We start from the raw sequence: 27,165 nt of genomic DNA, 5'->3' as shown, positions 1-27,165 counted from the left end.
GTCTCCCGTCTGCTGCAGTTCCTTCCAGTTCAGGTACGTCATCCTTTCGGCATTACAGGGCCCAGGGTAGGCCTAAAGCACAGTCTTTTCCCCGACAGGCTGGCCCCAAGAAATCGGCCAAGCCCCGGAAGCAGGCCTGGAGTACCAGACGTCCGGCCCCTAAGTCCGATGATAAACCTGTGGCCTGACGGTCCGGGCCTCCCTTTGGGGGATCCCAAAGTGGGAGGCCGCCTGCTACGGTTCACCCAGTGTTGGTTGGTAACCACGACAGACAGTTGGGTTCACGAGGTGGTTTCTCACAGGTATGCCCTCTCCTTTCAGCACAGACCCCATCCAAAACCACAGAACTGCGGAAGGTTTTGCACACTATGCTCCAGACTGGAGTTATAGTGCCTGTTCCTTTCTCCCAGAGGGGCCTGGGTTTCTATATCAATCTGTTTTTGGTGCAGAAACCCAATGGGTCGTACCGTCCGATCCTCAACCTCAAAGCACTCAACAAGTCCTTGCGGGTGCCAAGGTTTCGGATGGAGACCCTACGGTCCATCATTCTGGCGCTGGAACCTGGGGATTACATGGTGTCGTTGGACATACAGGATGCTTACCTGCATGTCCCTATTCTTTCGTGCCATCAACAGTTCCTCAGGTTTGCAATCCGCAATGATCACTTCCAGTTCCAGTCGTTACCTTTTGGCCTGGCGACAGCACCACGTGTGTTCACCAAGGTTATGGCGGTCATGGCGCTTCCCTGCGGCTGCAGGGAGTCCGCATGTTGCCGTACCTAGATGACTTTCTGTTGGTAGCAGGATCTCCAGAGCTCCTTCTACACCATTTGGATCTGACAATTACAGTACTGCAACGGCACGGCTGGTTGATAAACTGGCAAAACTCCACCCTGCTCCCGTCTCAGAGGATTCTGCATCTCGGAGCCTTGTTGGACTCCAGTCAGCAGACGATCTTTGTGACGGGGAAAAGATCTCTGCCTTGCAGTTGAGGGTGCGCAGTTGTCTGCAGAGTCGCCGTGTGTCTCTTCACTCGGCAATGAGGTTACTGGGCTCCATGGTGTCCGTATTCGACATGGTGGAATATGCCCAGTTTCACTCCAGACCTCTGCAGCAATTGATCCTGTCCAAATGGAATGGACAGTCTCAGAGTCTCACTCCGGAGGTTCGCCTGTCCCTTGCCTGGTGGTTGCAGACGACCCATCTCAACAAGGGTCGTCCGTTTTGGGTGGCGAACTGAGTCCCATTGACAATGGACGCCAGTCTTCGGGGCTGGGGAGCGGTCACGGGTCCACACTTGTTCCAGGGCAGATGGACTCAGGCGGAAAAGGAGCTTCAGATAAACATCTTGGAACTCCACGCCGTTTTCAATGCTCTCCAGCAGGCCCATCGGGTTCTCCAGGGTCATCCCGTGCAGGTCCAGTCGGACAACGCCACCACCGTGGCCTACATAAATCGGCAAGGAGGAACCCGAAGTCGGGCGGCACTTGTAGAGGTGTCCCGCATCCTGATCTGGGTGGAGCGCAATCTTCCAGCCATATCAGCGGTATTCATCCCGGGAGTCCTCAACTGGGAGGCCGATTTTCTCAGTCGCCAGGACGTTCATCCGGGGGAATGGTCTCTGCACCAGGACATCTTTCAATGTCTGGTGGACAGGTGGGGTCTTCCAGAGATCGACCTCATGGCGTCACGGCACAACAACAAGTTGCCGGTGTACGGGTCTCGCACAAGAGACGAAAAGGCTTCTCTGGTGGATGCTCTGTCCGTCCAGTGGACGTTCTGGTTTGCTTATCTCTTTCCTCCTTTTCCCTTCTTCCACGGGTAATCCGGAAATTCAAACAGGAAGGAGGGACGCTCCTGTTGATAGCTCCCACGTGGCCCAGACGGCACTGGTTCTCAGACCTACTGTCACAGGGTCCTTGTCTTCACCCGGACCTGACTCGGCTTTCTTTGACGGCGTGGCTGTTGAGACGGCCATGTTAAGGTCCAGGGGGTTTTCCAGCTCTGTAGTACGCACTATGCTGAGAGCTCGGAAACCGTCTTCTGCAAGAATATTCCATTGTATGGCATACATTCTTCCAATGGTGTCGACCGAGAGGTTATGCACCTCGGGAGTTCCGTCTGTCTAGAGTGCTAGCCTTCCTACAGGCGGGACTAGACCATGGGCTTCGCCTTGCTTCTTTGAAGGTGCAGGTATCTGCCCTGTCTGTCTGGTTCCATCGTAGGATTGTTACAATCCCTGATGTGCGCACCTTTATGCAAGGTGTGCTTCGAATTCAGCCGCCATTTGTTCCACCGGTGGCGCCTTGGGATTTAGCTGTGGTCCTGAGGGCTCTCCAGGGACCACTGTTTGAACCACTGGGCTCAGTGGATCTTAAATGGCTGACAGCTAAAACAATTTTCCTTCTGGCCATCGCTTCGGCCAGACATGTTTCTGATTTAGGGACTCTCTCCTGTAGACCCCCTTTCTTGATTTTTCATGGGAACAGGGCGGTGCTGCGCAGTCGTCCTGATTTTCTTCCTAAAGTTGTTTCCCGTTTTCATATCAACGAGGAAATCGTTGTGCTGGCTTTTAACTCACCTGACCTGTCAGTGGGTGAAGCCACTTTGGACGTTGTGCGGGCCTTAAGGATTTATGTTGACCGCACTTCTTTGTTTTGGAAGTCGGATGCCTTGTTTGTCCTCTATGGCTTCCGTCAAAAGGGTTGGCCTGCTTCAAAGCAAACTTTGGCAGATTGGACCTGTATGGCAATTTCAGAAGCTTATCTTCATGAAGGCCTGCCGGTTCCATCCTCTGTGAGGGCTCATTCCACTAGGTCTGTGGGTCCTTCGTGGGCAGCTCGACGTGGTGCCTCTGCAGTCCAGATCTGCAAGGCTGCCACGTGGTCCTCTGTCCATACCTTTGTGAGGTATTACGCGTTTGACACCTTTGCCTCTCAGGATGCTTCCTTCGGGCGGCGGATTCTCCTTTCAGCATAGGAGCGTCCCCACCCTTGAAGGATACTGCTTTGGGACATCCCCAAGGTATCCTGTGGATACCCTATGGACCCTGAAGTAGAAAATATGAGATATGGTATGAACTTACCCTTGTTATCTCTATTTCTACGAAGTCCATAGGGTTCCACAGGACTCCCGCCCTGTCGCACCTGTGCTGCAGATGGGCTTTGCTCTGGTCACCGGTTTTTCCATCTCCCTCTGGTGAGAATGTGATTCTTGTGTGTGTCCAGATCTTTTTTCTCTCTCTTCCTTCTCCTCCTCCGGCCTATGGCTTGGTACGTAACTGAGATGCCTTGGCTCGGGGGCGGGGTATAGGAGGGGGACCCTAGTGCATCCTGGGAGGCTGAAAACTTAACTCTATGGTGCCCGATGCCTGACGTCATCACCTATACCCCAAGGTATCCTGTGGAACCCTATGGACTTCGTAGAAATAGAGATAACAAAGGTAAGTTCTTACCATATCTCATATTATCAGTGAATTTGCTACAAACTCACCCCAGATTGTAAACTCAATTCTTTGTAAATTTGCAAGTTGCAATTTTTTCATGTAAAGTACTTCCTAGTTTGGCCGATGGTGAGTTTAGTCGAGTTTGCAAACTCACATGAGTTTTAACAGTGAGAAGAGAAAACTCACTTCCAAACTCACACCTGTTTGGTCTTAGTAAATTTGCGAGTTTTAAAATCAGGCTAAACTCGCATGATATTGCAAACTCACCCAAACTCGATTCTTAGTAAATTTACCCCTAGATTTGAATGCAACCTGTCAATATGAAATTGGCACTCCTTGTCTGTGGGCCTAATTACATCACACCTTTCCTTAACATGTGTAGAAAGAATTTATGCAGGACAGTGCTGTTTTTCTAATGTTCGTTTCCTTCTCTCACTTATAATATTCTTGAAAAATTCTCCCATTTGATCTGCTTGTGTTTGCCAATAACTCACTGACACCCCTCTATTGACAGGAGTATTAGAAGAGGCTGAATTTTATAACATTGCGTCATTGGTCAAAATCATCCATGAGAGGATGGAGGAAGCTGAGGTCAATAAGGTAAATAAATATGGTCACATAGTAATATTTAATTTTGTCATTGACTGGAAGCTGCCAAGAGGCTTTGCCTCATAGTGTTCAGTCATATCCCGTCAATATTGTGAACAAATTACTTCATTCACACAGTGAAATAATTTATGCTCTCTGTATCAGGGCCGTATCTATAATGGGTGCAGGGTGTGCGGGCTCACGGGCACCTGGGTCCAGGGGGGTTCCGCACCGTACACCCTACACCCATAGTATTACTTACCTCTCTGGAGTCCCACGACGGCGTGGGGGTCCGGCGCTGTAAAAACGACTGGAAGATGGCCACTGTGGCCATTTTCCCCTCGTTTGTGCTTGTGCAGTACAGGGAAAATGGCCACAGCGGCCTTTTTCCCGGTGACCTGCGCATACTCTATAGACTCTGGGCGCACTCTAGTGCCAGAGTCTATAACTCCAGCGCTGGCCGCGCACAGCTCAGTGTGCTGCTGGCCGCCGGACAGAGAGGAGAAGGCCCGTGTCGGAGACTGCACACGGGCCCCCTCCTCTATAGAAACGCCCCTGCTCTGTATACTCTGCATTTGACACTAATAAGGGTTTCAAACACTCTCATTAATTTTTCTGTCACCTGGGTAAAAAAAACATTGTTTTCTAAATGGTGACTGTTAAGGTGCATAAACACGAGACGATATCTTTGAATGATATGTACGATGATGATATCATTCATATCATTCCGTGTGTATACAATGAACAACCAATGATGCGCGCTCCCGCTGGACAATATCGTTATCGTCCATGCATGCAGGCCAACCTGGATGATATCGTTCATCTTCCAGATGAACGATCGTTGGTCATTGGTCGATCTTGATATCGTTGGTGTGTGGATAAACAATATCGTTCATCCAGCACACCGGGAATTTCAAGGGAGATCGTTCAGCGATATTGTTTGCTGAACAGATCGTCCCGTGTGTACCCAGCATTAAGTTCAGTACTGCAAAGCTGTTGTAGCAACAAAACATTAACATTAATTGTGGGTGCCTGTCACATTCTATTGTGGCAGGGGATGCAACAGATCAGACAATTATCATTTCAAACTCAATATAAGTCAGCTGAAATTACCAAATATATATATATATATATATATATATTAGGGGTGAGCGGGTTCGGATTTCTGAAATCCGAACCCCCCCGAGCCCCCCCGATCCGAGTCCGATCCGAATCAGGCTCGACTTTTCCCGCCTGACTCGGATCTGAAATCGAGGCAAAACGTCATCATCCCGCCTTCCGAGTCTCGCGGGTTTTGGATCCTATATAAGGTACCCACGTCGGCGCCATTTTCTCACTCGGCTGTGGACAGTGAAGAGGGAGGGTGGGAGTTAGGGCTGTGTAGTGTAGTGTAGTGTAGTGCTGCTGTTGTCCACTACTTCAAAGTCCATAGGGGCTGGCTGTGTTGTGCTGTGCTGCTGTTGTTAATAGGGGCTGTGTCCACTACTTCAAAGTCCATAGGGGCTGGCTGGACTGTGTTGTGCAGTCAGTTCTCCATAGGGGCTGTGTCCACTCCAAAGTCCTGTGCAGTGTCCCAGTCCTAAAGAGGTGCTGTAGTGTTGTCCAGGGGGTGCTCTGTCCATCAGGGGTGCTCCCCCCAAGTGCTAAAAAAATAATATATTTTCTGTGTTTGTGAATTGTGTGCGCAGTAGCCGCACGTGCATCAACAAAGTAGTGCCAAGCGTGCGCCTGTGTCATAAGTAAAGGGCCGGCTGGCTTGACCGTTAAAGGGTGCTGTAACCCCCGAAAGTACACTCCAGTCCAAACCAAAAAAAAATTATTTTCTGTGTTTGTGAATTGTGTGCGCAGTAGCCGCACGTGCATCAACAAAGTAGTGCCAAGCGTGCGCCTGTGTCATAAGTAAAGGGCCGGCTGGCTTGACCGTTAAGGGTGCTGTAACCCCCGAAAGTACACTCCAGTCCAAACCAAAAAAAAAATTATTTTCTGTGTTTGTGAATTGTGTGCGCAGTAGCCGCACGTGCATCAACAAAGTAGTGCCAAGCGTGCGCCTGTGTCATAAGTAAAGGGCCGGCTGGCTTGACCGTTAAGGGTGCTGTAACCCCCGAAAGTACACTCCAGTCCAAACCAAAAAAAAAATAATTTTCTGTGTTTGTGAATTGTGTGCGCAGTAGCCGCACGTGCATCAACAAAGTAGTGCCAAGCGTGCGCCTGTGTCATAAGTAAAGGGCCGGCTGGCTTGACCGTTAAGGGTGCTGTAACCCCCGAAAGTACACTCCAGTCCAAACCAAAAAAAAAATAATTTTCTGTGTTTGTGAATTGTGTGCGCAGTAGCCGCACGTGCATCAACAAAGTAGTGCCAAGCGTGCGCCTGTGTCATAAGTAAAGGGCCGGCTGGCTTGACCGTTAAAGGGTGCTGTAACCCCCAAAGTACACTCCAGTCCAAACCAAAAAAAAAATTATTTTCTGTGTTTGTGAATTGTGTGCGCAGTAGCCGCATGTGCATCAACAAAGTAGTGCCAAGCGTGCGCCTGTGTCATAAGTAAAGGGCCAGCTGGCTTGACCGTTAAAGGGTGCTGTAACCCCCAAAGTGCACTCCAGTCCAAACCCAAAAAAAATTTATTTTCTGTGTTTGTGAATTGTGTGCGCAGTAGCCGCACGTGCATCAACAAAGTAGTGCCAAGCGTGTGCCTGTGTCATAAGTAAAGGGCCGGCTGGCTTGACCGTTAAAGGGTGCTGTAACCCCCGAAAGTACACTCCAGTCCAAACCAAAAAAAAAATTATTTTCTGTGTTTGTGAATTGTGTGCGCAGTAGCCGCACGTGCATCAACAAAGTAGTGCCAAGCGTGCGCCTGTGTCATAAGTAAAGGGCCGGCTGGCTTGACCGTTAAGGGTGCTGTAACCCCCGAAAGTACACTCCAGTCCAAACCAAAAAAAAAAATATTTTCTGTGTTTGTGAATTGTGTGCGCAGTAGCCGCACGTACATCAACAAAGTAGTGCCAAGCGTGCGCCTGTGTCATAAGTAAAGGGCCGGCTGGCTTGACCGTTAAAGGGTGCTGTAACCCCCAAAGTACACTCCAGTCCAAACCAAAAAAAAAATTATTTTCTGTGTTTGTGAATTGTGTGCGCAGTAGCCGCATGTGCATCAACAAAGTAGTGCCAAGCGTGCGCCTGTGTCATAAGTAAAGGGCCAGCTGGCTTGACCGTTAAAGGGTGCTGTAACCCCCAAAGTACACTCCAGTCCAAACCAAAAAAAAATGTATTTTCTGTGTCTGTGAATTGTGTGCGCAGTAGCCGCACGTGCATCAACAAAGTAGTGCCAAGCGTGCGCCTGTGTCATAAGTAAAGGGCCGGCTGGCTTGACCGTTAAAGGGTGCTGTAACCCCCGAAAGTACACTCCAGTCCAAACCAAAAAAAAAATTATTTTCTGTGTTTGTGAATTGTGTGCGCAGTAGCCGCACGTGCATCAACAAAGTAGTGCCAAGCGTGCGCCTGTGTCATAAGTAAAGGGCCGGCTGGCTTGACCGTTAAAGGGTGCTGTAACCCCCAAAGTACACTCCAGTCCAAACCGAAAAAAAATTTATTTTCTGTGTTTGTGAATTGTGTGCGCAGTAGCCGCACGTGCATCAACAAAGTAGTGCCAAGCGTGCGCCTGTGTCATAAGTAAAGGGCCGGCTGGCTTGACCGTTAAAGGGTTCTGTAACCCCCAAAGTACACTCCAAACCAAAAAAATATATATTTTCTGTGTTTGTGACTTGTGTGCACTGTGGCTGCACGTGCATCAACAAAGGAGCAGCGCCAAGCGTGCGCCTGTGTCCCATAAGTAAAGAGCCGGCTGGCTCATTTCTTAAAGGGTGGTGTAACCCACAAAGTGCACTACTCTCCAGCAAAAATAAAAAAATATTTTCTGTGTTTGTGCGCTTTAGCCGCACGTATATATATCAATATAACATAAATGGAGGACCAAACTTTCTCTGATAAAAATAAAATAGGGAAAGATCAAGAACCACTTCCTACTAGTGCTGTTGCTGCTGCTGGGAGTTGTTCATCATCCCAGAGAGGAAGTAGGAACATCACTACTTTTACTAAACAATTGACCCTCCAACAGTCCCTAGCGATGAGGATGAAGTACGACAGCAGTCATCCTGAAGCAAAACGTATAACTGAGGCCTTGACGGCTATGTTGGTGTTAGACGTGCGTCCGGTATCCGACATTAGTGCAGTGGGATTTACACAATTGATGGAGGTAGTGTGTCCTCGGTTCCAAATCCCGTCTAGATTCCACCTGCATCCTCAAAGCAGCAGCGACAAGCGTGCGTCTGTCTGTTAAAGGGTGGTGACACCCTCAAAGTGTGCTACACAAACAATTAAAATATTGTTCTTTTTTTTTCTGTCTTTGTGAAATGTGTGGGCTGTAGCCGCACCTGCATCCTTAAAGCAGCAGCGACAAGCGTGCGTCTGTCTGTTAAAGGGTGGTGACACCCTCAAAGTGTGCTACACAAACAATTAAAATATTGTTCTTTTTTTTTCTGTCTTTGTGAATTGTGTGGGCTGTAGCCGCACTTGCATCCTCAAAGCAGCAGCGACAAGCGTGCGTCTGTCTGTTAAAGGGTGTTGTAACTCTCAAAGTGCTCCAAAAAATAAAAAAATTTTTTTTAATGTGTTTGTGACTTGTGTGCGATGTAGCCACACTTGCATCCTCAAAGCAGCAGCGACAAGCGTGCGTCTGTCTGTTAAAGGGTGGTGACACCCTCAAAGTGTGCTACACAAACAATAAAAATATTCTTCTTTTTTCTGTCTTTGTGAATTGTGTGGGCTGTAGCTGCACCTGCATCCTTAAAGCAGCAGCGACAAGCGTGCGTCTGTCTGTTAAAGGGTGGTGACACCCTCACAGTGTGCTACACAAACAATTAAAATATTGTTCTTTTTTTTTCGGTCTTTGTGAAATGTGTGGGCTGTAGCCGCACCTGCATCCTTAAAGCAGCAGCAACAAGCATGCGTCTGTCTGTTAAAGGGTGGTGTAACTCTCAAAGTGCTCCACAAAATAAAAAACTATTTTTTTAATGTGTTTGTGACTTGTGTGCGATGTAGCCGCACTTGCATCCTCAAAGCAGCAGCGACAAGCGTGCGTCTGTCTGTTAAAGGGTGGTGACACCCTCAAAGTGTGCTACACAAACAATAAAAATATTCTTCTTTTTTTTTTGGTCTTTGTGAAATGTGTGGGCTGTAGCCGCACCTGCATCCTTAAAGCAGCAGCGACAAGCGTGCGTCTGTCTGTTAAAGGGTGGTGTAATTCTCAAAGTGCTCCAAAAAATAAAAAACTATTTTTTTAATGTGTTTGTGACTTGTGTGCGATGTAGCCACACTTGCATCCTCAAAGCAGCAGCGACAAGCATGCGTCTGTCTGTTAAAGGGTGGTGACACCCTCAAAGTGTGCTCCACAAACAATAAAAATATTCTTCTTCTTTTTTCTGTCTTTGTGAATTGTGTGGGCTTTAGCCGCACCTGCATCCTTAAAGCAGCAGCGACAAGCGTGCGTCTGTCTGTTAAAGGGTGGTGTAACTCACGAAGTGCTCCAAAAAATAAAAAACTATTTTTTTAATGTGTTTGTGACTTGTGTGCGATGTAGCCGCACTTGCATCCTCAAAGCAGCAGCGACAAGCGTGCGTCTGTCTGTTAAAGGGTGGTGACACCCTCAAAGTGTGCTACACAAACAATAAAAATATTCTTCTTTTTTCTGTCTTTGTGAATTGTGTGGGCTGTAGCCGCACCTGCATCCTTAAAGCAGCAGCGACAAGCGTGCGTCTGTCTGTTAAAGGGTGGTGACACCCTCAAAGTGTGCTACACAAACAATTAAAATATTGTTCTTTTTTCTGTCTTTGTGAATTGTGTGGGCTGTAGCCGCACCTGCATCCTTAAAGCAGCTGCGACAAGCGTGCGTCTGTCTGTTAAAGGGTGGTGACACCCTCAAAGTGTGCTATACAAACAATTAAAATATTGTTTTTTTTTTTCGGTCTTTGTGAAATGTGTGGGCTGTAGCCGCACCTGCATCCTTAAAGCAGCAGCGACAAGCGTGCGTCTGTCTGTTAAAGGGTGGTGACACCCTCAAAGTGTGCTACACAAACAATAAAAATATTCTTCTTCTTTTATCTGTCTATGTGAATTGTGTGGGCTGTAGCCGCACCTGCATCCTTAAAGCAGCAGCGACAAGCGTGCGTCTGTCTGTTAAAGGGTGGTGACACCCTCAAAGTGTTCTACACAAACAATTAAAATATTATTCTTTTTTTTCGGTCTTTGTGAAATGTGTGGGCTGTAGCCGCACCTGCATCCTTAAAGCAGCAGCGACAAGCGTGCGTCTGTCTGTTAAAGGGTGGTGTAACTCTCAAAGTGCTCCAAAAAATAAAAAACTATTTTTTTTATGTGTTTGTGACTTGTGTGCGATGTAGCCGCACTTGCATCCTCAAAGCAGCAGCGACAAGCGTGCGTCTGTCTGTTAAAGGGTGGTGACTCCCTCAAAGTGTGCTCCACAAACAATAAAAATATTCTTATTTTTTCTGTCTTTGTGAATTGTGTGGGCTGTAGCCGCACCTGCATCCTTAAAGCAGCAGCGACAAGCGTGCGTCTGTCTGTTAAAGGGTGGTGACACCCTCAAAGTGTGCTCCACAAACAATAAAAATATTCTTCTTCTTTTTTCTGTCTTTGTGAATTGTGTGGGCTGTAGCCGCACCTGCATCCTTAAAGCAGCAGCGACAAGCGTGCGTCTGTCTGTTAAAGGGTGGTGTAACTCACGAAGTGCTCCAAAAAATAAAAAACTATTTTTTTAATGTGTTTGTGACTTGTGTGCGATGTAGCCGCACTTGCATCCTCAAAGCAGCAGCGACAAGCGTGCGTCTGTCTGTTAAAGGGTGGTGACACCCTCAAAGTGTGCTACACAAACAATAAAAATATTCTTCTTTTTTCTGTCTTTGTGAATTGTGTGGGCTGTAGCCGCACCTGCATCCTTAAAGCAGCAGCGACAAGCGTGCGTCTGTCTGTTAAAGGGTGGTGACACCCTCAAAGTGTGCTACACAAACAATTAAAATATTGTTCTTTTTTCTGTCTTTGTGAATTGTGTGGGCTGTAGCCGCACCTGCATCCTTAAAGCAGCTGCGACAAGCGTGCGTCTGTCTGTTAAAGGGTGGTGACACCCTCAAAGTGTGCTACACAAACAATTAAAATATTGTTCTTTTTTTTTCGGTCTTTGTGAAATGTGTGGGCTGTAGCCGCACCTGCATCCTTAAAGCAGCAGCGACAAGCGTGCGTCTGTCTGTTAAAGGGTGGTGACACCCTCAAAGTGTGCTACACAAACAATAAAAATATTCTTTTTTTTTTTCTGTCTTTGTGAATTGTGTGGGCTGTAGCCGCACTTGAATCCTCAAAGCAGCAGCGACAAGCGTGCGTCTGTCTGTTAAAGGATTACATCGGTGACAGCATCCAAGTAGGCATGTCAGACAGTCCGTACCTGTACTGGCAGGAAAAAGAAGCAATTTGGAGGTCCCTGTACAAACTGGCTCTATTTTACCTGAGTTGCCCCCCCTCCAGTGTGTACTCCGAAAGAGTGTTTAGTGCAGCCGGGAACCTTGTTAGCGAAAGGCGTAGGAGGTTGCTTCCACAAAATGTGGAGAAGATGATGTTCATAAAATGAATGATCAACTCTTCCAGGGAGACCAGCCTCCAGAACGTACAGAGGGACCTGTGGTTCCAGCAGGGACGAATTAATACTCTGTGAGGATGAGGATGTACATAACACTGAAGAGGGTGAGGAATCTGTGGATGAGGAGGATGAGGACGACTTCTTGCCTCCGTAGAGCCAGTTTGTGCAGGGACAGATTAATTGCCAGCTTGTTTTGTGGGGGCCCAAACGAACCAATCATTTCAGCCACAGTTGTGTGGCAGACCCTGGCGCTGAAATGATTGGTTTGTTAAAGTGTGCATGTCCTGTTTATACAACATAAGGGTGGGTGGGAGGGCCCAAGGACAATTCCATCTTGCACCTCTTTTTTTTCTTTGCATTATGTACAGTTTGGGGCCTAGTTTTTCAATGCCATCCTGTCTGCCACTGCAGTTTCACGCCTAGATGGGTCACGTGTTTGTGCCGCCCACTCGTGTCGCTTAGCATAGTCATCCAGCTACCTCGGTGCAACCTTTTGGACATAAAAACACTATTGTGAGGTGTGAGGTATTCAGAATAGACTGGAAATGAGTGGAAATTAAGGTTATTGAGGTTAATAATAGCATAGGAGCAGAAAAACCTACAAATTCTGTGATTTTAGCTGTTTTTATGCTTTTTTTCAAAAAAATACAGATCCAAAACACAAAACCCAGAACCCAAAACACGGAAGGGTAGTTTTGGCAAAACCAATCCAGATCCAAAACACGAAGAAAGATCCAGATCCAAAACCAAAACACAAAACACGAAAAGTGGCCGGTGCACACCCCTAATATATATATATATATATATATATATATATATATATATATATATATAATATGAATTCTGTTCTATAAAATATACACATTGTTTATCACGTGTGGATGAAGTCTTCACACTGTAATTGGCTGTTACGTAATCTTACAGCTAAAAGCCAGATAACTGTGGATTATTGTTAGAGGCTCAGCACAGCTGGTTACATCTGAATAAATCATAGGGAACAAATCATACAATTCACTAAGCAATCCAAAACATCTGCTTTTATCATAAGCACAAAGGCAAAAATGCAGAAAACAAATCTTTTATTAATGATATAAAGACCTATTTTAGCATAGCGATACTAAACTGCTGCACAAAGCATAAGAGATAAGTGAGAAACAATGACCAAGACACACCTGCACCAAGTTGCCAGTCAGCAAAAAAAAAAGCCCTGCCTGCAAAATATTAATAAAGTGGCCTTAGTTGTACACAGTACATTGGAAAACATGTAATGTAAACCATCCACAGCTTTCAAGGTGCTTCTGCTAATACAGGACCATGGTCCTAGTTCTAGTAAATGAGAGTACCAACAATGGGCAACATATATATTTTATATTTCTAAAATTGAGGACAAAATGCAACAGGAGATTCTCTTAGCCCAGATCACTGATACCGCTTTTATACCTAAATTCTGGGTCTGACCATGAGGTTGGAACAGGGTTCCAAACCGGATCAGACCCGGAATTTAGCCGGCGCCGACCCAGGATATTCCCGAGTAGGCACCGTTCACACCGGTGAATCACATTATTGCACAGTAGGCGCAAGACTATGATGATGAAATGTTGTGTCATTATGCCCCCGGCACCATAGGCAAGTGTGTTTTAGGGACAAATTTGATTTAAATTGGGACTATTTTGCTTGGAAGCCGGGCTCTAAGGGTTCTTTTTCCCCCTCCTAAAGGGGGAGGGGGTACGGTTGGGAGCCGCCCCGCCAGTCGCTAGGTAACGTGGACGCCTGGTGGCCGCGGAGGGTTCTGGGCTGGCAGGTACAGGAGATTTTCATCAAAGGGGGCTTGCCTGAATAGTTGGCCTCGGATTGGCTCCTCTTTCCTTTATCGGGCAGTCAGCCCTGCCAGATATAGCTCTTGTTTGCTGCGTGAGCCCTGGTCCTTGTTCCTGGTACCTGTGTTCCTCTGCTTGCCAGAGGTCCTGTTGGTTCCTGTGCCTGTTTCCTGAGTAGCTGGCCTGATACTATCCTGACTCGAATCCCGTGTTGCAGGTTCTGCCATCCAGCTAGACTCCTGAGTAGCTGGCCTGCTACTATCCTGGTTCGTATTCTGGGCCTGATTCAGAGATGTATGCCAATGCGACCGCAACTGCGTCTCCGTACGCAACGCAGTTGCAAAAATATGCTAATGTTAGCAAAGATCTCCTGAGCATAAAGACGCCCACTACTGCCTTCTCACCTGCGTACAACTACGCATACCTACTTAAACATCGGTGCCATCGAAGTACATCGGTGGCCATTTTACCTTTTTACATCGTCTGACCACACGCAGGCCTTGGTGGCTCTTCTGCCACACAGAGCTGCGCATGCCATTGTAGTGGCTAATTTATGCACACCCACATAACGGCGTTCAAACGGCCAGGCACACCTGCGTTTCGCAAACCACCCCGTCTCCACCCGCAAACCGTTACTTCCTGTCAATCAATCTGCAATGGGCTTCCGTGGCTGCATTTGCACACTGCGATGCATGCGCAATGGCAAATTGCTATATCCAGCCTTCTACACATCATTCCCAGCCTCTATCAAAGTACGGCAATATTGCTATATCCAGCCTTCTACACATCATCCCAGCCTCTATCAAAGTACGGCTATATTGCTATATCCAGCCTTCTACACATCATTCCCAGCCTCTATCAAAGTACGGCTATATTGCTATATCCAGCCTTCTACACATCATTCCCAGCCTCTATCAAAGTACGGCTATATTGCTATATCCAGCCTTCTACACATCATTCCCAGCCTCTATCAAAGTACGGCTATATTGCTATATCCAGCCTTCTGCACATCATTCCCAGCCTCTATCAAAGTACGGCTATATTGCTATATCCAGACTTCTACACATCATTCCCAGCCTCTATCAAAGTATGGCTATATTGCTATATCCAGCCTTCTACACATCATTCCCAGCCTCTATCAAAGTACGGCTATATTGCTATATCCAGCCTTCTACACATCATTCCCAGCCTCTATCAAAGTACGGCTATATTGCTATATCCAGCCTTCTACACATCATTCCCAGCCTCTATTAAAGTACGGCTATATTGCTATATCCAGCCTTCTACACATCATTCCCAGCCTCTATCAAAGTACGGCTATATTGCTATATCCAGCCTTCTACACATCATTCCCAGCCTCTATCAAAGTACGGCTATATTGCTATATCCAGCCTTCTACACATCATTCCCAGCCTCTATCAAAGTACGGCTATATTGCTATATCCAGCCTTCTACACATCATTCCCAGCCTCTATCAAAGTACGGCTATATTGCTATATCCAGCCTTCTACACATCATTCCCAGCCTCTATCAAAGTACGGCTATATTGCTATATCCAGCCTTCTACACATCATTCCCAGCCTCTATCAAAGTACGGCTATATTGCTATATCCAGCCTTCTACCCATCATTCCCAGCCTCTATCAAAGTACGGCTATATTGCTATATCCAGCCTTCTACACATCATTCCCAGCCTCTATCAAAGTATGGCTATATTGCTATATCCAGCCTTCTACACATCATTCCCAGCCTCTATCAAGTATAGCTATATTACTTCATCCAGCCTTCTACACATCATTCTAAATTGTAAGGGAAGAGGAAAAATAGGGGTACCCAAGCACAGGTGGATAGAGGATGGTAAATAGAGTAGGTGAGTAGCAAGCAATGTAATCTTAAACCCACTATTACAGATCAATATTGTATCCTCAGACACCGCTGTCTCATGTGGGGGTGCTCCCCTGCGAGTATAAATACTATAATCACAAGGGGGGAAAAGAGAAGAAATGAACTCTCATCTTTTTTGGGGGCACACTTAGTAGTTAATGTAAATACATTAACCGACTAAGGCCCTCATTCAGAGCCGCTTGCTAGCGGCCGTACGCTCGTTCCGAGCGATGTTCGCACATCTGCGCATGCGTATGGTTTTTAGTACGCATGCGCGAACCAGTCAGTGCAGCCGAAAATCGTTTGTACGCTATATAGCGAGTGCCTGCTATTTTGAGTGACAGAATGAGGCATATGTGGGTGGTAACAGGGGAAGGTGTTTAAAAACGGGGGAGTGGAATTCGAACGTAGGCGTGCTTAAAGGTCAAAACTGGCGTTTTAAGGGAGTGCATAATTAATACAGCAGCGTCATTGACCACGTCACTTGGTTTTTTTTAACTCAGAACTGCTCGCAAAATAGCGGTTGAAAAAACCAACCACAAGAATAGCGAGCAGTTCATACGCTGTACGATGTACTCGATTAATCTAATAAATAGCGGACATGACGTATGGTGCGAGCGGCCAGGGGGCATTTTTATCAAATAAACGAGCGTATGTTTTGCTCGCTCGTTCAGACTTAGAGGTGTGAACAGACTGCAATTTGCGAACGGATCATTTGAATAGCCACCCCTTGTTTTTGAACGAACGACCGCAAATAGCGAACGGCTCTGAATCAGGCCCTAAGTGTGCCCCCCAAAAAGGTCCCTTGTGATTGTACACATCATTCCCAGTCTCTATCAAATTCATCTGGGTGTATGATAACAAGTAGTCCTCATAGTATCTATATGCAGAGACTGTGGGTTGCTGTGTACATTAATTTAAGCAATCCCAATTCTCCTCTAAATGTTAGCCACTGTATTTTAAAACAAAAGAGAGGTCCTGGAGGCAATGGCTGTCATGTCCTCTTTGCCATGCCAGTTTCTGTGATGAAAATTCTAATAAACGAACAAAAGCGATAAGTTCATGCAATAATAGTTAAGTCACAGAGCCAATTACTTTTAAAGCCAAAACCGCACCACTATCTAACTAAATATAATATACTTAACAGAACAATAAGATTGAAGAATAAATCATTTTATGGAAAAAACACTGGCGCACTCTGAGTAAAAGCTGCCAAAGTATATAACCTACTGTTCCCACCAAGAACAATCAAAAGTAGTCATAAAGTACAAAAAAAATGATCATATACAAACGGCGCTGATCAGAAAGTTTATACAGGTTTTCTTATGAATAAAATATATGTAGTCTTTGTTGAATCTTTGTCTTCTTATCAATCCTCCGCATATATGCAATAAGTTGCTCTGATGTTAATCCAATATTACATAACTCCAGGATATATGTGAAAAGAAATAGCGCTATATAGTGTAGTAAATTAATAAAATTTAATAGCTAAAGATGAGATAAAATCTAAAAAAAAATTCACACCAATCAAGAAACTTTTGTGTAATTATAATTTCACATATAGTATGCTCTGAGGTCACTCAGAATACAAAATATGTGTGTAGATTGGAACCGTACCGTGATTAGCACCAGATTTGGTGCTTCAAGAGCGTATGTATGGGAGATCTCCGGACAGCCGCCCTTCACCCTTCAAGCAACTGGTTCAGCCAGCCGCACACAGGGCCTGATTCAGACCCGCTCGCAAGCGGGTCGATGTTGGCCCAGTTTGCATGTGCACGACGGAGCCGGCTCCATCGTGCGCATGCGCGAGACCCGGATAGCGACGGGCAAACCATCGCTCCGGGTCTCGTACCAAAGGGGGCGTGCTGTCGATGGTGAGTGACAGCATGCTCCCTTTGGTGGGCGTGCCGGGGGCGTGGCTGCCCAGACGGAGGCGTTCCCATGGGGCCAGCCCCACTGACATTGGGAGTGCTTTTGGCTTTGTTTGAGCCAAAAGCACTCCAGGGCTTGCGGCAACGAGACCCTACTACAAGGGTCACGTCGCAAGCCCGATGGTCGCGATGGTCTTGACCATCGCGACCATCTTCCTGCCCGCTCGCTATAGCTGTGGGTGGTCACCCACAGCTATGCGAGCGGGCAGGAGGCCGTTCAAAAAAAAAAAATAGCCCGGCCCTGATTCAGAGCGAGCGCTCTTGTCAGAGCGTCCGGCTCTGAATCAGGGCCATAGTCCCAAGTTTCAATAACTTTAAGCAGATAAATCCCAGCTGCCTGGGATTTACAATAGACATTTATTCAGACCTCAATCTTTCATGGTTTCATTTCTTATGATCTTATATAAAAAAAAAACATTTCTTATCTTTGCAATCTGATTGTGAAAGTTATTCTGTCAGTCCCAACAGAAACATGTTTACCGGGTGCTGCAATGTCAGGAGGCAGAGCTGGCTCAGATGGTCTCCACCATGTCTGACAACTGGAAATTTGAACAGGTAAAGGTAATTGTGATAAGGCTTTAGGTAAGTACAGATACATGAAAAGATAATAGCACATACATCAATCCTCTGTGCGCATTACACATGTGTGAGTGCTGTGTGACTCGGTAGCACCGAATGTCTTTTCATGCTGCTAGGACTCACAAGCAGCCCATGCTGATTAAATGATATGTAGTATGCCTATATTCTGTGCACCATTGCTGTTATGTCTGCATGCGAAATGCTACGTTAGTGTCAGTGGCAGGGCCGGCTCTAGGGGTGTTCGACCAATGCGGTTGAACAGGGACACCACCCATAGAAGGCACACCCCTCCCCAGCATCCCGATTTCAGCCGAAGTGGCCCGCAGGTGGTAAAATCGGGAGGTTGGGGACCCCCACCGCCACAGCTGTGCGGCGGTGTCGGACCCCAGAGTCTGAATGGATGCTGCCAGCCCCGGTCAGTGGCCATGGCATGGCGTGACTGGAAAGGCTGTTTAGGGCGCATGGAGGCTAGATGTATGTGGACACATCTGTATATATTATGTATCCTATATCTAAACGGAGCAAAGACAGGAGAGGATTCTTCTAGTATATCAATGTATAACACATAATAATGTATGGCAGTGGTCGCTAACCCGTAGCTCGAATTTGGGTAGCTCACCTTGCTGCAGTACTGCTGAGTAATCTAAGAGGAAGTGACCTCTGAAAAAGCTGTGAGTGGAGCAGGGCCGGCAACAGAAATCTTGGGGCCCGGTACACTGATGTCTCTGGGGCCCCCACCTCCTCACCACTATCCCCGACCCCACCACCCACATATCCCTCCCCTTCATGAGTGATATGTGATGTATGATAATGTTAATTGAAAGTTATGCCAGCCTTTAAATAATGCAAAAATACACTATGACTTATCACACTGCCTCTCTGTCACTGATGATGCAGGCTGTAGTTCTTGTCTGACGTCTCTTCCAAGGTCTACTTGTTGATGATGATGTGGATGCCTCAGGGGTAGAAGGGAGAGTGTCTGTAGCCAGCCATCCTCAGCCCTTGATCACCTTTCTCAGCCCTCAGCCTATCATCACTATCCTCAGGCCCCTCACCTTTGTCAGCCCCCAGACTCTCATCACCATCGTCAGCCCCCATCACCTTTGTCAGCCCCCAACAACCTTCCTCAGCCCCATCCACCTCCCCCAGCCCCTATTCAACCTTCTTAAGCCCCATCACCATCCTCAATCACCTTCTACAGCCCCCATCAACCTTCCTCAGCCCCCATCAACCTTCCTCAGCCCCATCACCATCCTCAATCACATTCCACAGCCTCCATCAACCTTCCCCAGTCCCCATCCACCTTCCTAAGCTACCATCACCATCCTTAGCCCCATCAACCTTCCTCAGCCCCATCAACCTTCCTAAGCCCCCATCACCATCCTCAATCACCTTCCACAGCCCCCATCAACCTTCCTCAGTCCCCATCAACCTTACTAAGCCCCATCACCAGTCTCAATCACCTTCCACAGTCCCCATTACCTTCCTCAGCCCATATCCCCAACCACTGCAGCCTGCCAAGTCAGCTGCTTCTTCAATGAAAGTGGCTGTACTGGTCATGCATTGATGGCGAAGTGACCAATGACGTCACGCCACCGCATCGCCGACTGCAAGGTCACGCCTGGCCTGGGTCGCATCTGACCAAACTGGTAGAGCCCAGCGCTGCCCAAGCCAGGCTACAAGGGAGATGCGCAGTGGTGTGTATGGGTCTCGGCGGCCGCCGCACTGCACCGACTGGAGCAGTGAGTCCATGACCCCATATTGTGCCCATGTTGACCTCGGGGCCCCTCTGGATCTTGGGGCCCGGTACAGGTGTCCCCTTAGACCCCCCCTGTTGCTGGGCCTGGAGTGGAGCCAAAGGAAAGCATGTCAGGTGACATAGGGCGGCACAATACGTGATGGACACCGGAACTCAGGTCAAGGTTGCTCATCCAGATCAATAGCTTGTTCCTACTGTATAGTGACAGGATCGGAGTCACCGGTCTGTGCAGCGCCCTCCCAGCTCAGTCACATTATCTTCTGCAGCCATTAGGAAACCATTACCGAGCCGCTCGAGATGAGAGCTGGGGAAGGGAGAATGCTGATTTGTGGCGAGAGCTTGGGGGGGAGAGAGGGCAGCGCTGTTGTGGGGTGAGAGCTGGAGAGAGTGGACAGTGCTGTGGTGCGGTGAACACTGGGGAGATATGTAATGGACACCATCTGGACATCATTTGGGGCAAGTGACTCCCGCCGAGCCCTGCTGGTAAATCACACAGCAGCCCTGCCTATATCTTTTGATCCTCTACTGCACTTACCTTCTTGGAGCCGGTAATTAAAAGTGAAATGTGCAACGATATCACTATATTAATTAAATTCTTGTTTTCTATTAAACATTTTTGTCATTTTCATTAAATGATCTTCAATTTTTCGGTTATTAGCCAGATTCAAAAATATATATATATTTTTGTAGCTCTTCAGGTTTAATTTTTCTTGAGTAGTTCACACTATTAGGTTCGTGACCATTGATGTATAGTATCATGCCACAGTATATAGTGCTGTAGAACATCTTAAAACAATATAATGGCATAGCTTGTAAAACAATGATCATATCACTATAGTCTATAGGTGCCTTTAGTTAGAAAAACATTACTGAAGATTGGGGAGGGGTGGATGTTAAAAGGTAATTTAAATCTTAGGGATCTATTTACTAAGCAGTGTTAGGAGACAGAGTGAAAAGTGATAAGAAAGTGATAAGGTGCCAGCCATCTATAATTTTTCAAAAACAGCCTGTGAATTAGCTGTTAGGACCTCATTGGCTGGCACCTTATCACTTTCTTATCACTTTTCACTCTGTCTCCTAATGATGGGTACACACTGGCCGATATATTGGCTGATCAATTGGCCAATATATCGTGCCCCCGTCGGCCAGTGTGTACAGACGATATGTCTGTGAACAACATCATTCACAGACATAGCGCTTTGGGTGTGCTGCACAGCCAATTAACAGCAAGTGTCTACGGGCAATCAGCCGATCGCCCGTACACAGGGGTGCAGAGAGAGGGGGGGAAGCCATGAGCGGGTACTACTTACCCTACTCCGGCACAGCTCCCAATCCACAGCAGCCCAGCACACGCTGCTGTGTGCTGGGCTGCACTGAGAGACTGTCCGAGGCTGCTAAAGCAGCAGCCCGAGCAGTCTCCTATGCCAAAGGGGGAAAGCGATCACGCTGATAGCGCCCCCCACTGGCTGTGCGCTGGGCTGAGGGGCACACAGCGCACCCCTCCCCAGCACGCAGCGCCTCATTGGAAATGTTTTATTTTTTCCCCCGAAGGGGGCATGGCCACGCAGCCGCGATTAGGCCACGCCCCCTACTCACCCCCAGTCCGGCTCAACCCGCTGCAGCTGCAGATGATGGTCGTTCAGTGTGTATGAACGACCATCATCTGCAGATATATCTGTCAGGTGTGTACCCACCTTAACACTGCTTAGTAAATAGACCCCTTAGTGTTAATATCGAAATTTTGGTACTTTGCAAATCTCACACTCTATTTCATTTGGGCCCATGTATTTAACTGGGTTATGGAGCAGGATATTGGTTGAATATTTTAGGCTTTATATTGTGGAAAAGTTATCTACCAGTAAGAATTGTAATGACCAGTGGAAATAAATAAAAATAGCTTTCAAGCTTTGATACAGATGGGGGCAAATTTTTGATATCCATCCGCTAATAAAGAAGAAGCCATATTTTTCTGTGAAATAACTTGATAGTGACAAAAGCAATTGGCACCCATTATTGTTTATTACATATTTAATAGAAATCAAATTTTGCATATGATTTATTCAACAGCATATTTGAAATAAATAAACATGGCATGGACAAAAATTATGGGATCCTTAACCTAATATTTTGTGCACAATCTTCAGGTGCAATCACTGTAAATGTAAACGAGTGATTTTTGTAGCTAAGTTCTCAGACTACTTCATAACTTGCATTTCTAAATGGAGATCTTCATCACAGGCTTGGCTCCATAGTCAGAATAAGCTATTTCAGGCTTTTCTTCACAATCTACTCCTGAATTGCTTGTTATGTAGTTTTTTTGAGTACACTGCTCTTACTAGGAATAGAGGCTAATATATACTACTGTTCAGGTGCACTGCAAGTATATGCACTACTAATACACATCTCCCTAAGTGTGTCCTATCACTGAAGGGAAAACCAGCATTCTTCAGGTTAAATCATTGAGACTTGTTTTCTCAGACTATTGATAAGCCAGTCACTGTGTTATAGTATCTTCCAGTTTTCCAGACAGTGAAGGTGATAGTAATGGTAAAGTGGATGCAGACATGTTTGTTGTTATTGTTGTATCTTTACAGCTGGTGAATGTGGGTTCTCCATACAGTTACAGTAGTGAGGGACAGACTGAGTTTCTTTGTGTGGTATCCAGGGAGCTTCAGAACAAGTTGAAGATATGTGGACCTGAGGCTTGCTGCACAACACAGGTAAAATCACACTCATGTAAACATAGAAACAACAATTCCAACCATTGTCACTTAATTGTTATTAAGAGACTTTTTAATAAATGACCGAAACATAATAAATGACCGAAACATAATAAATGAACCTAGTAATAGGTTCTTGGAAGCTAAGAAATACTGGGCCTGATTCAGAGACGGACACTCTGAACAAGCGCTCGCTCTGAATCAGGGCGTTTTGTTTTTTTTTGTTCGGCCTCCTGGCCGCTCGCATAGCTGTGGGTGACCAGGCTTGCGACGAGATCCTTGTGGTAGGGTCTCGTGGCCAGAAGCTCTCCCACTGACATCACTGGTGATGTCAGTGGGGCCGCCCCCAAATGGCAGGCGTTCCTTCGGGAATGCCTCCGTTTGGCCAGCCACCCCCTATGCCCGCCTACCAAATAGGGCGAGCTGTCAATCACCATCGACAGCTCGCCCCCTTTGGTGCGAGACCCGGAGTGACGGAGCACCCATCGCTAGCCGGGTCTCACGCATGCGCACGACGGAGCCGGCTCCGTCCTGCGCATGCCCAGTGGGCAAACATCGACCCGGTTGCGAGCGCTCAGCGCTTGTGACCGGGTCTGAATCAGGTCCACTGTGTGACGAGCTTAACTATTAAAAATAAAAACACACTGAAAACCTCAGCCTCAACCTAATTCTATTGCTAGTCCTAGTTCTAAACATAGACCTACAGTAGCTTACTGTCCAATCATATTCCAAGTTCTGCTCTTCTATTATGCTCTAAAATACCTGATCTCACCTTGAAAATTCAAAAAATTCAAAAACCCTCTCAACCTGGAATAATTTGTACAAGTGGAAGCTACAAATCAATGGGTCCATTTTTGCAGATGTGTCCAATCTGAGTCGAGCACCTATAGGTGACTCGTAGTCACACATGTCTCCACTTGCAGCTGTATGGGTTAACTGGGCAGCAACTGGACCTTCAGATGTAGGCTAAGTGCTCTGAGTTGTATGGTGAGAGTGAAGGCGGGATTGCAGTTGAGCATACACATAGATCCGCCTGTTTTTGGGCAGATATCTACCATCAGTTGAAGGGCTGGTGTAAATGCATGCTGATGATAGCTACTTTCAAAGATGGGTGGATTGGAGCTGTGCAGAGCATAAATACGGTAATGTTTAGCAGGACTGCGAAATCATCGGTACAATCGAGTACCATCGCAGCCTCACACACACTTGCACAAGCTCTGACCTTACTCAGAAATTGCTAACTTCCACGCACACTATGAGGCCTCAGGCTGTGTACGGCATCGCAGTGGATAATCTATGCATACCCCTGCAACGGCGTTCAAACGCACTGGCACGCATGTGTTCGGTCGACCACCCCCCGTCACCACCCACAAATAGCACTTCCTGATAATCACTCTGCGATGTGTCTGCATAGTCATTGCGAACGCAGTTCCGATCGCAATGGCTTGTTCGCGCACTGAGATGCATAGGCATGCACAGTATGCAACAATCGGACGACTGCCTGCGTATTAGCAACTGCGTTCCTTGCTGAATCAGGCCCAATGATGCTTATATAAAGTCATGAAACAGAAATAAAATGAGACTTCATATAACTGCACAGGAGACAAAAGATTTATAAAAAAATAATGTTCTTGTATATCTCCCTATGGTTAAGTAAGTGGAGATGTTCCATTTATAATGTCCTCATCACTATTCTTGGTATCAGGTACTAATTTCAGCTCTTCCTGAAGGAGGGTTAACCCATCATTCACTCAGCATCCTGCAGTAGCCTCAGATTTTCCGCTGCGGTACACTAAGCTCAGGTGTCTCTTTGCTCTAAAGTCCTGCACCTTTGTATACACTTCCTATAATCAAGTAGGATAATGAACAAACCTCTGCACAGATTTAATTGCACGCACAGAATGCTTTACTTACTGTACCTCTGGTCTCATTGCCTGGCAGAACTGTGATATTGAACAGGATGAAGAGAATGCATTGAGTGCAGTCTGTATTGTCCTCCAGGAGAGGGAAGGAGACAATAGACAGTGACTCATGTGAGTGTCTGGCATGTCCACTGCCTCATTATGTACATATTGTCCAATCTGTTTTGTGTGTCTCTCTCTCTTCTACTGTCTTATCATAGAGCCCGTGTCTAATATTGTATCTCCTAGCCATTGTTAGAGTGTACATATCTTCAATCTTTCCCTGGCTGCACTGTGACCCGTCTCTCTTTCTTAATTTACATCTTCTCACACCATTTTTCATCTCTCTCCCTCTCTCTCTTACAGCCATTATCCTCAGTGGTCATAGTCCTACAATCTCTTCCTTTGTCAGTGAATACCTTTAATAAAGCACACACGTTCACAGCTGTCAGTCTTATTCTTTATTTCTATGCACTTGTAAAAACTTGTAATAAATTAACAATTTACTGAGTGATTATTAGCTTGGTTAAACATCAACCTTTTGTAAATATTTTATTTACTGACAACTGTCTAAACATTTACTGACAAGAAGCTTTTATTATGTACTGGCACATTTCTACATCAAACCAACATTCCATAAATCTTACTGCAGTAACGAAGTACATAAGAAACCATGTTATGGCACCTACGAGTAAGGAATCATGGTATGGTTCCTATGAGTAATGAATCATGGTATAGTGCCTATGGCTAAGGAATCATGGTATGGTGCCTACAAGTAAAGAATCACATGGTATGGTGCCTAGGAGTAATGAATCATAGTATGGTAACAATGAGTAATGAATCATGGTATGGTGTCTATGAGTAAGGAATCATGGTATGGTGCCTACAAGTAAAGAATCACAAGGTATGGTGCCTAGGAGTAAGGAATCATGGTATGGTGCCTAGGAGTAAGGAATCATGATATGATGCCTAGGAGTAATGACTCATGGTATGGTGCCTATGAGTAAGGAATCATGGTATGGTGCCTATGGTTAAGGAATCATGGTATGGTGCCTATTGGTAAGGAAACATGGTATGGTGCCTATGGGTAAGGAAACATGGTATGGTGCCTATGAGTAAGGAATCATGGTACGGTCCCTATGAGTAAGGAATCATGGTATGGTGCCTACGAGTAATGAATCATGGTATGGTGCCTACTAGTAATGAATCATGGTATGATGCCTACGAGTAAGGAATCATGGTATGATGCCTACGAGTAAGGAATCATGGTATGATGCCTCCGAGTAAATAATCATATTATGGTGTCTATGAGTAAGGAATCATGGTATGATGCCTATGAGTAAGGACTCATAATATGATACCTATGAGTAATGAATCATGGTATGGTGCCTATGAGTAAAGAATCATTGTATGGTGCCTACAAGTAAAGAATCATGGAATGGTGCCTATGAGTAAGGAATCATGGTATGGTGCCTACGAGTAAGGAATCATGGTATGATGCCTACGAGTAAGGAATCATGGTATGATGCCTACGAGTAAGGAATCATGGTATGGTGCCTCCGAGTAAATAATCATATTATGGTGTCTATGAGTAAGGAATCATGGTATGGTGCCTACGAGTAATGAATCATGGTATGGTGCCTACTAGTAATGAATCATGGTATGATGCCTACGAGTAAGGAATCATGGTATGATGCCTACGAGTAAGGAATCATGGTATGGTGCCTCCGAGTAAATAATCATATTATGGTGTCTATGAGTAATGAATCATGGTATGGTGCCTATGAGTAAAGAATCATTGTATGGTGCCTATGAGTAAAGAATCATACAAGTAAAGAATCATGGAATGGTGCCTATGAGTAAGGACTCATAATATGATACCTATGAGTAATGAATCATGGTATGGTGCCTATGAGTAAAGAATCATTGTATGGTGCCTACAAGTAAAGAATCATGGAATGGTGCCTATGAGTAAGGAATCATGGTATGGTGCCTACGAGTAAGGAATCATGGTATGGTGCCTATGAGTTAGGTATCATATTACCGTGCATATAAGTAAGGAATCATATTATGGTGCCTATGAGTAAGGAATCATAGTATGGTGCCTATAAGTTAGGTATCATATTACAGTGCCTATAAGTAAGGAATCTAAGGAAACATAATATGGTGTCTATGAATAAGGAATCATGGCATGGCGCCTATAAGTAAGGAATCATGGTATGGTGCCTATGAGTAAGGAATCATGGTATGGCGCCTATGAGTCAGGAAGCATAATATGGTGATTATGAGGTCGACTGAATTAGCCGTGAGTCCCGTTGATGGCGTTTCCACTCTGTTACAATGGCTAATCGCCCCTCTCGCAGCTATTTGAATTGATCCCTATGAGTAAGGAATTATTGATAGGATTCAAGTGAGTAATTTAGAAGTGTCAGGAGAACACTTATTTTTATTCTCTCAATGATGGGAAAAAAATTATAAATTTACGGGCAATTTTTGCTAATGGGTTAAAATATTGTTATGATACCAACTGTCACGGTGATCTAATTACTAGTCAATCAAGTTAATTCACAAATGTGCAAACCCACAACAATAAGTACTCTTTTGTAAATGTCACAATATTACCTTTGTACAATTGCACCTTGGTGTTACGTGTAAGTACATGAATTTGCTGGCCAAGATGCCAGGGGTGCAAGAGCTTGCACCATCCAGTCTGAGAAGCTGGGTGGATCAGGGCAGTCCTTGCTGAGTATAGATTAGGCACATGAGTTTGCCTACTTCTGCACCAATATAGAAAAACAAAATTTAGATTTTTGAAGAATGATATAGCGGAGGGAGCTATAGGAAGAAAATCC

The 27,165-nt window shown here is 46.0% G+C and overlaps 1 protein-coding gene across 3 annotated transcripts in view; it reads left to right on the top strand.

Moving 5' to 3' along the window:
• The window catches only part of KCTD17 (potassium channel tetramerization domain containing 17), a 95,020-nt gene extending 70,261 nt beyond the window's left edge, over positions 1 to 24,759 (top strand). For 2 of the 3 annotated variants that reach the window (XM_088456934.1, XM_088456933.1), the window contains 5 exons: positions 3,959 to 4,044; positions 17,814 to 17,909; positions 22,287 to 22,412; positions 24,354 to 24,445; positions 24,680 to 24,759. In XM_088456934.1, coding sequence (XP_088313060.1) covers positions 3,959 to 4,044; positions 17,814 to 17,909; positions 22,287 to 22,412; positions 24,354 to 24,440 — 395 coding nt within the window. In that variant the 3' untranslated portion in view covers positions 24,441 to 24,445; positions 24,680 to 24,759. The remainder of the gene's footprint in view (positions 1 to 3,958; positions 4,045 to 17,813; positions 17,910 to 22,286; positions 22,413 to 24,353; positions 24,446 to 24,679) is intronic. The other variant, XM_088456937.1, reaches the window with a different exon arrangement.
• The last annotated feature ends 2,406 nt before the right edge of the window (positions 24,760 to 27,165 follow it).

This window comes from Taudactylus pleione, unplaced genomic scaffold, assembly GCF_031769625.1.
Source record: "Taudactylus pleione unplaced genomic scaffold, aTauple2 ptg000726l, whole genome shotgun sequence".
NCBI classification, from domain to species: domain Eukaryota; kingdom Metazoa; phylum Chordata; class Amphibia; order Anura; family Myobatrachidae; genus Taudactylus; species Taudactylus pleione.
This window is presented reverse-complemented; position numbering and strand designations above follow the sequence as displayed.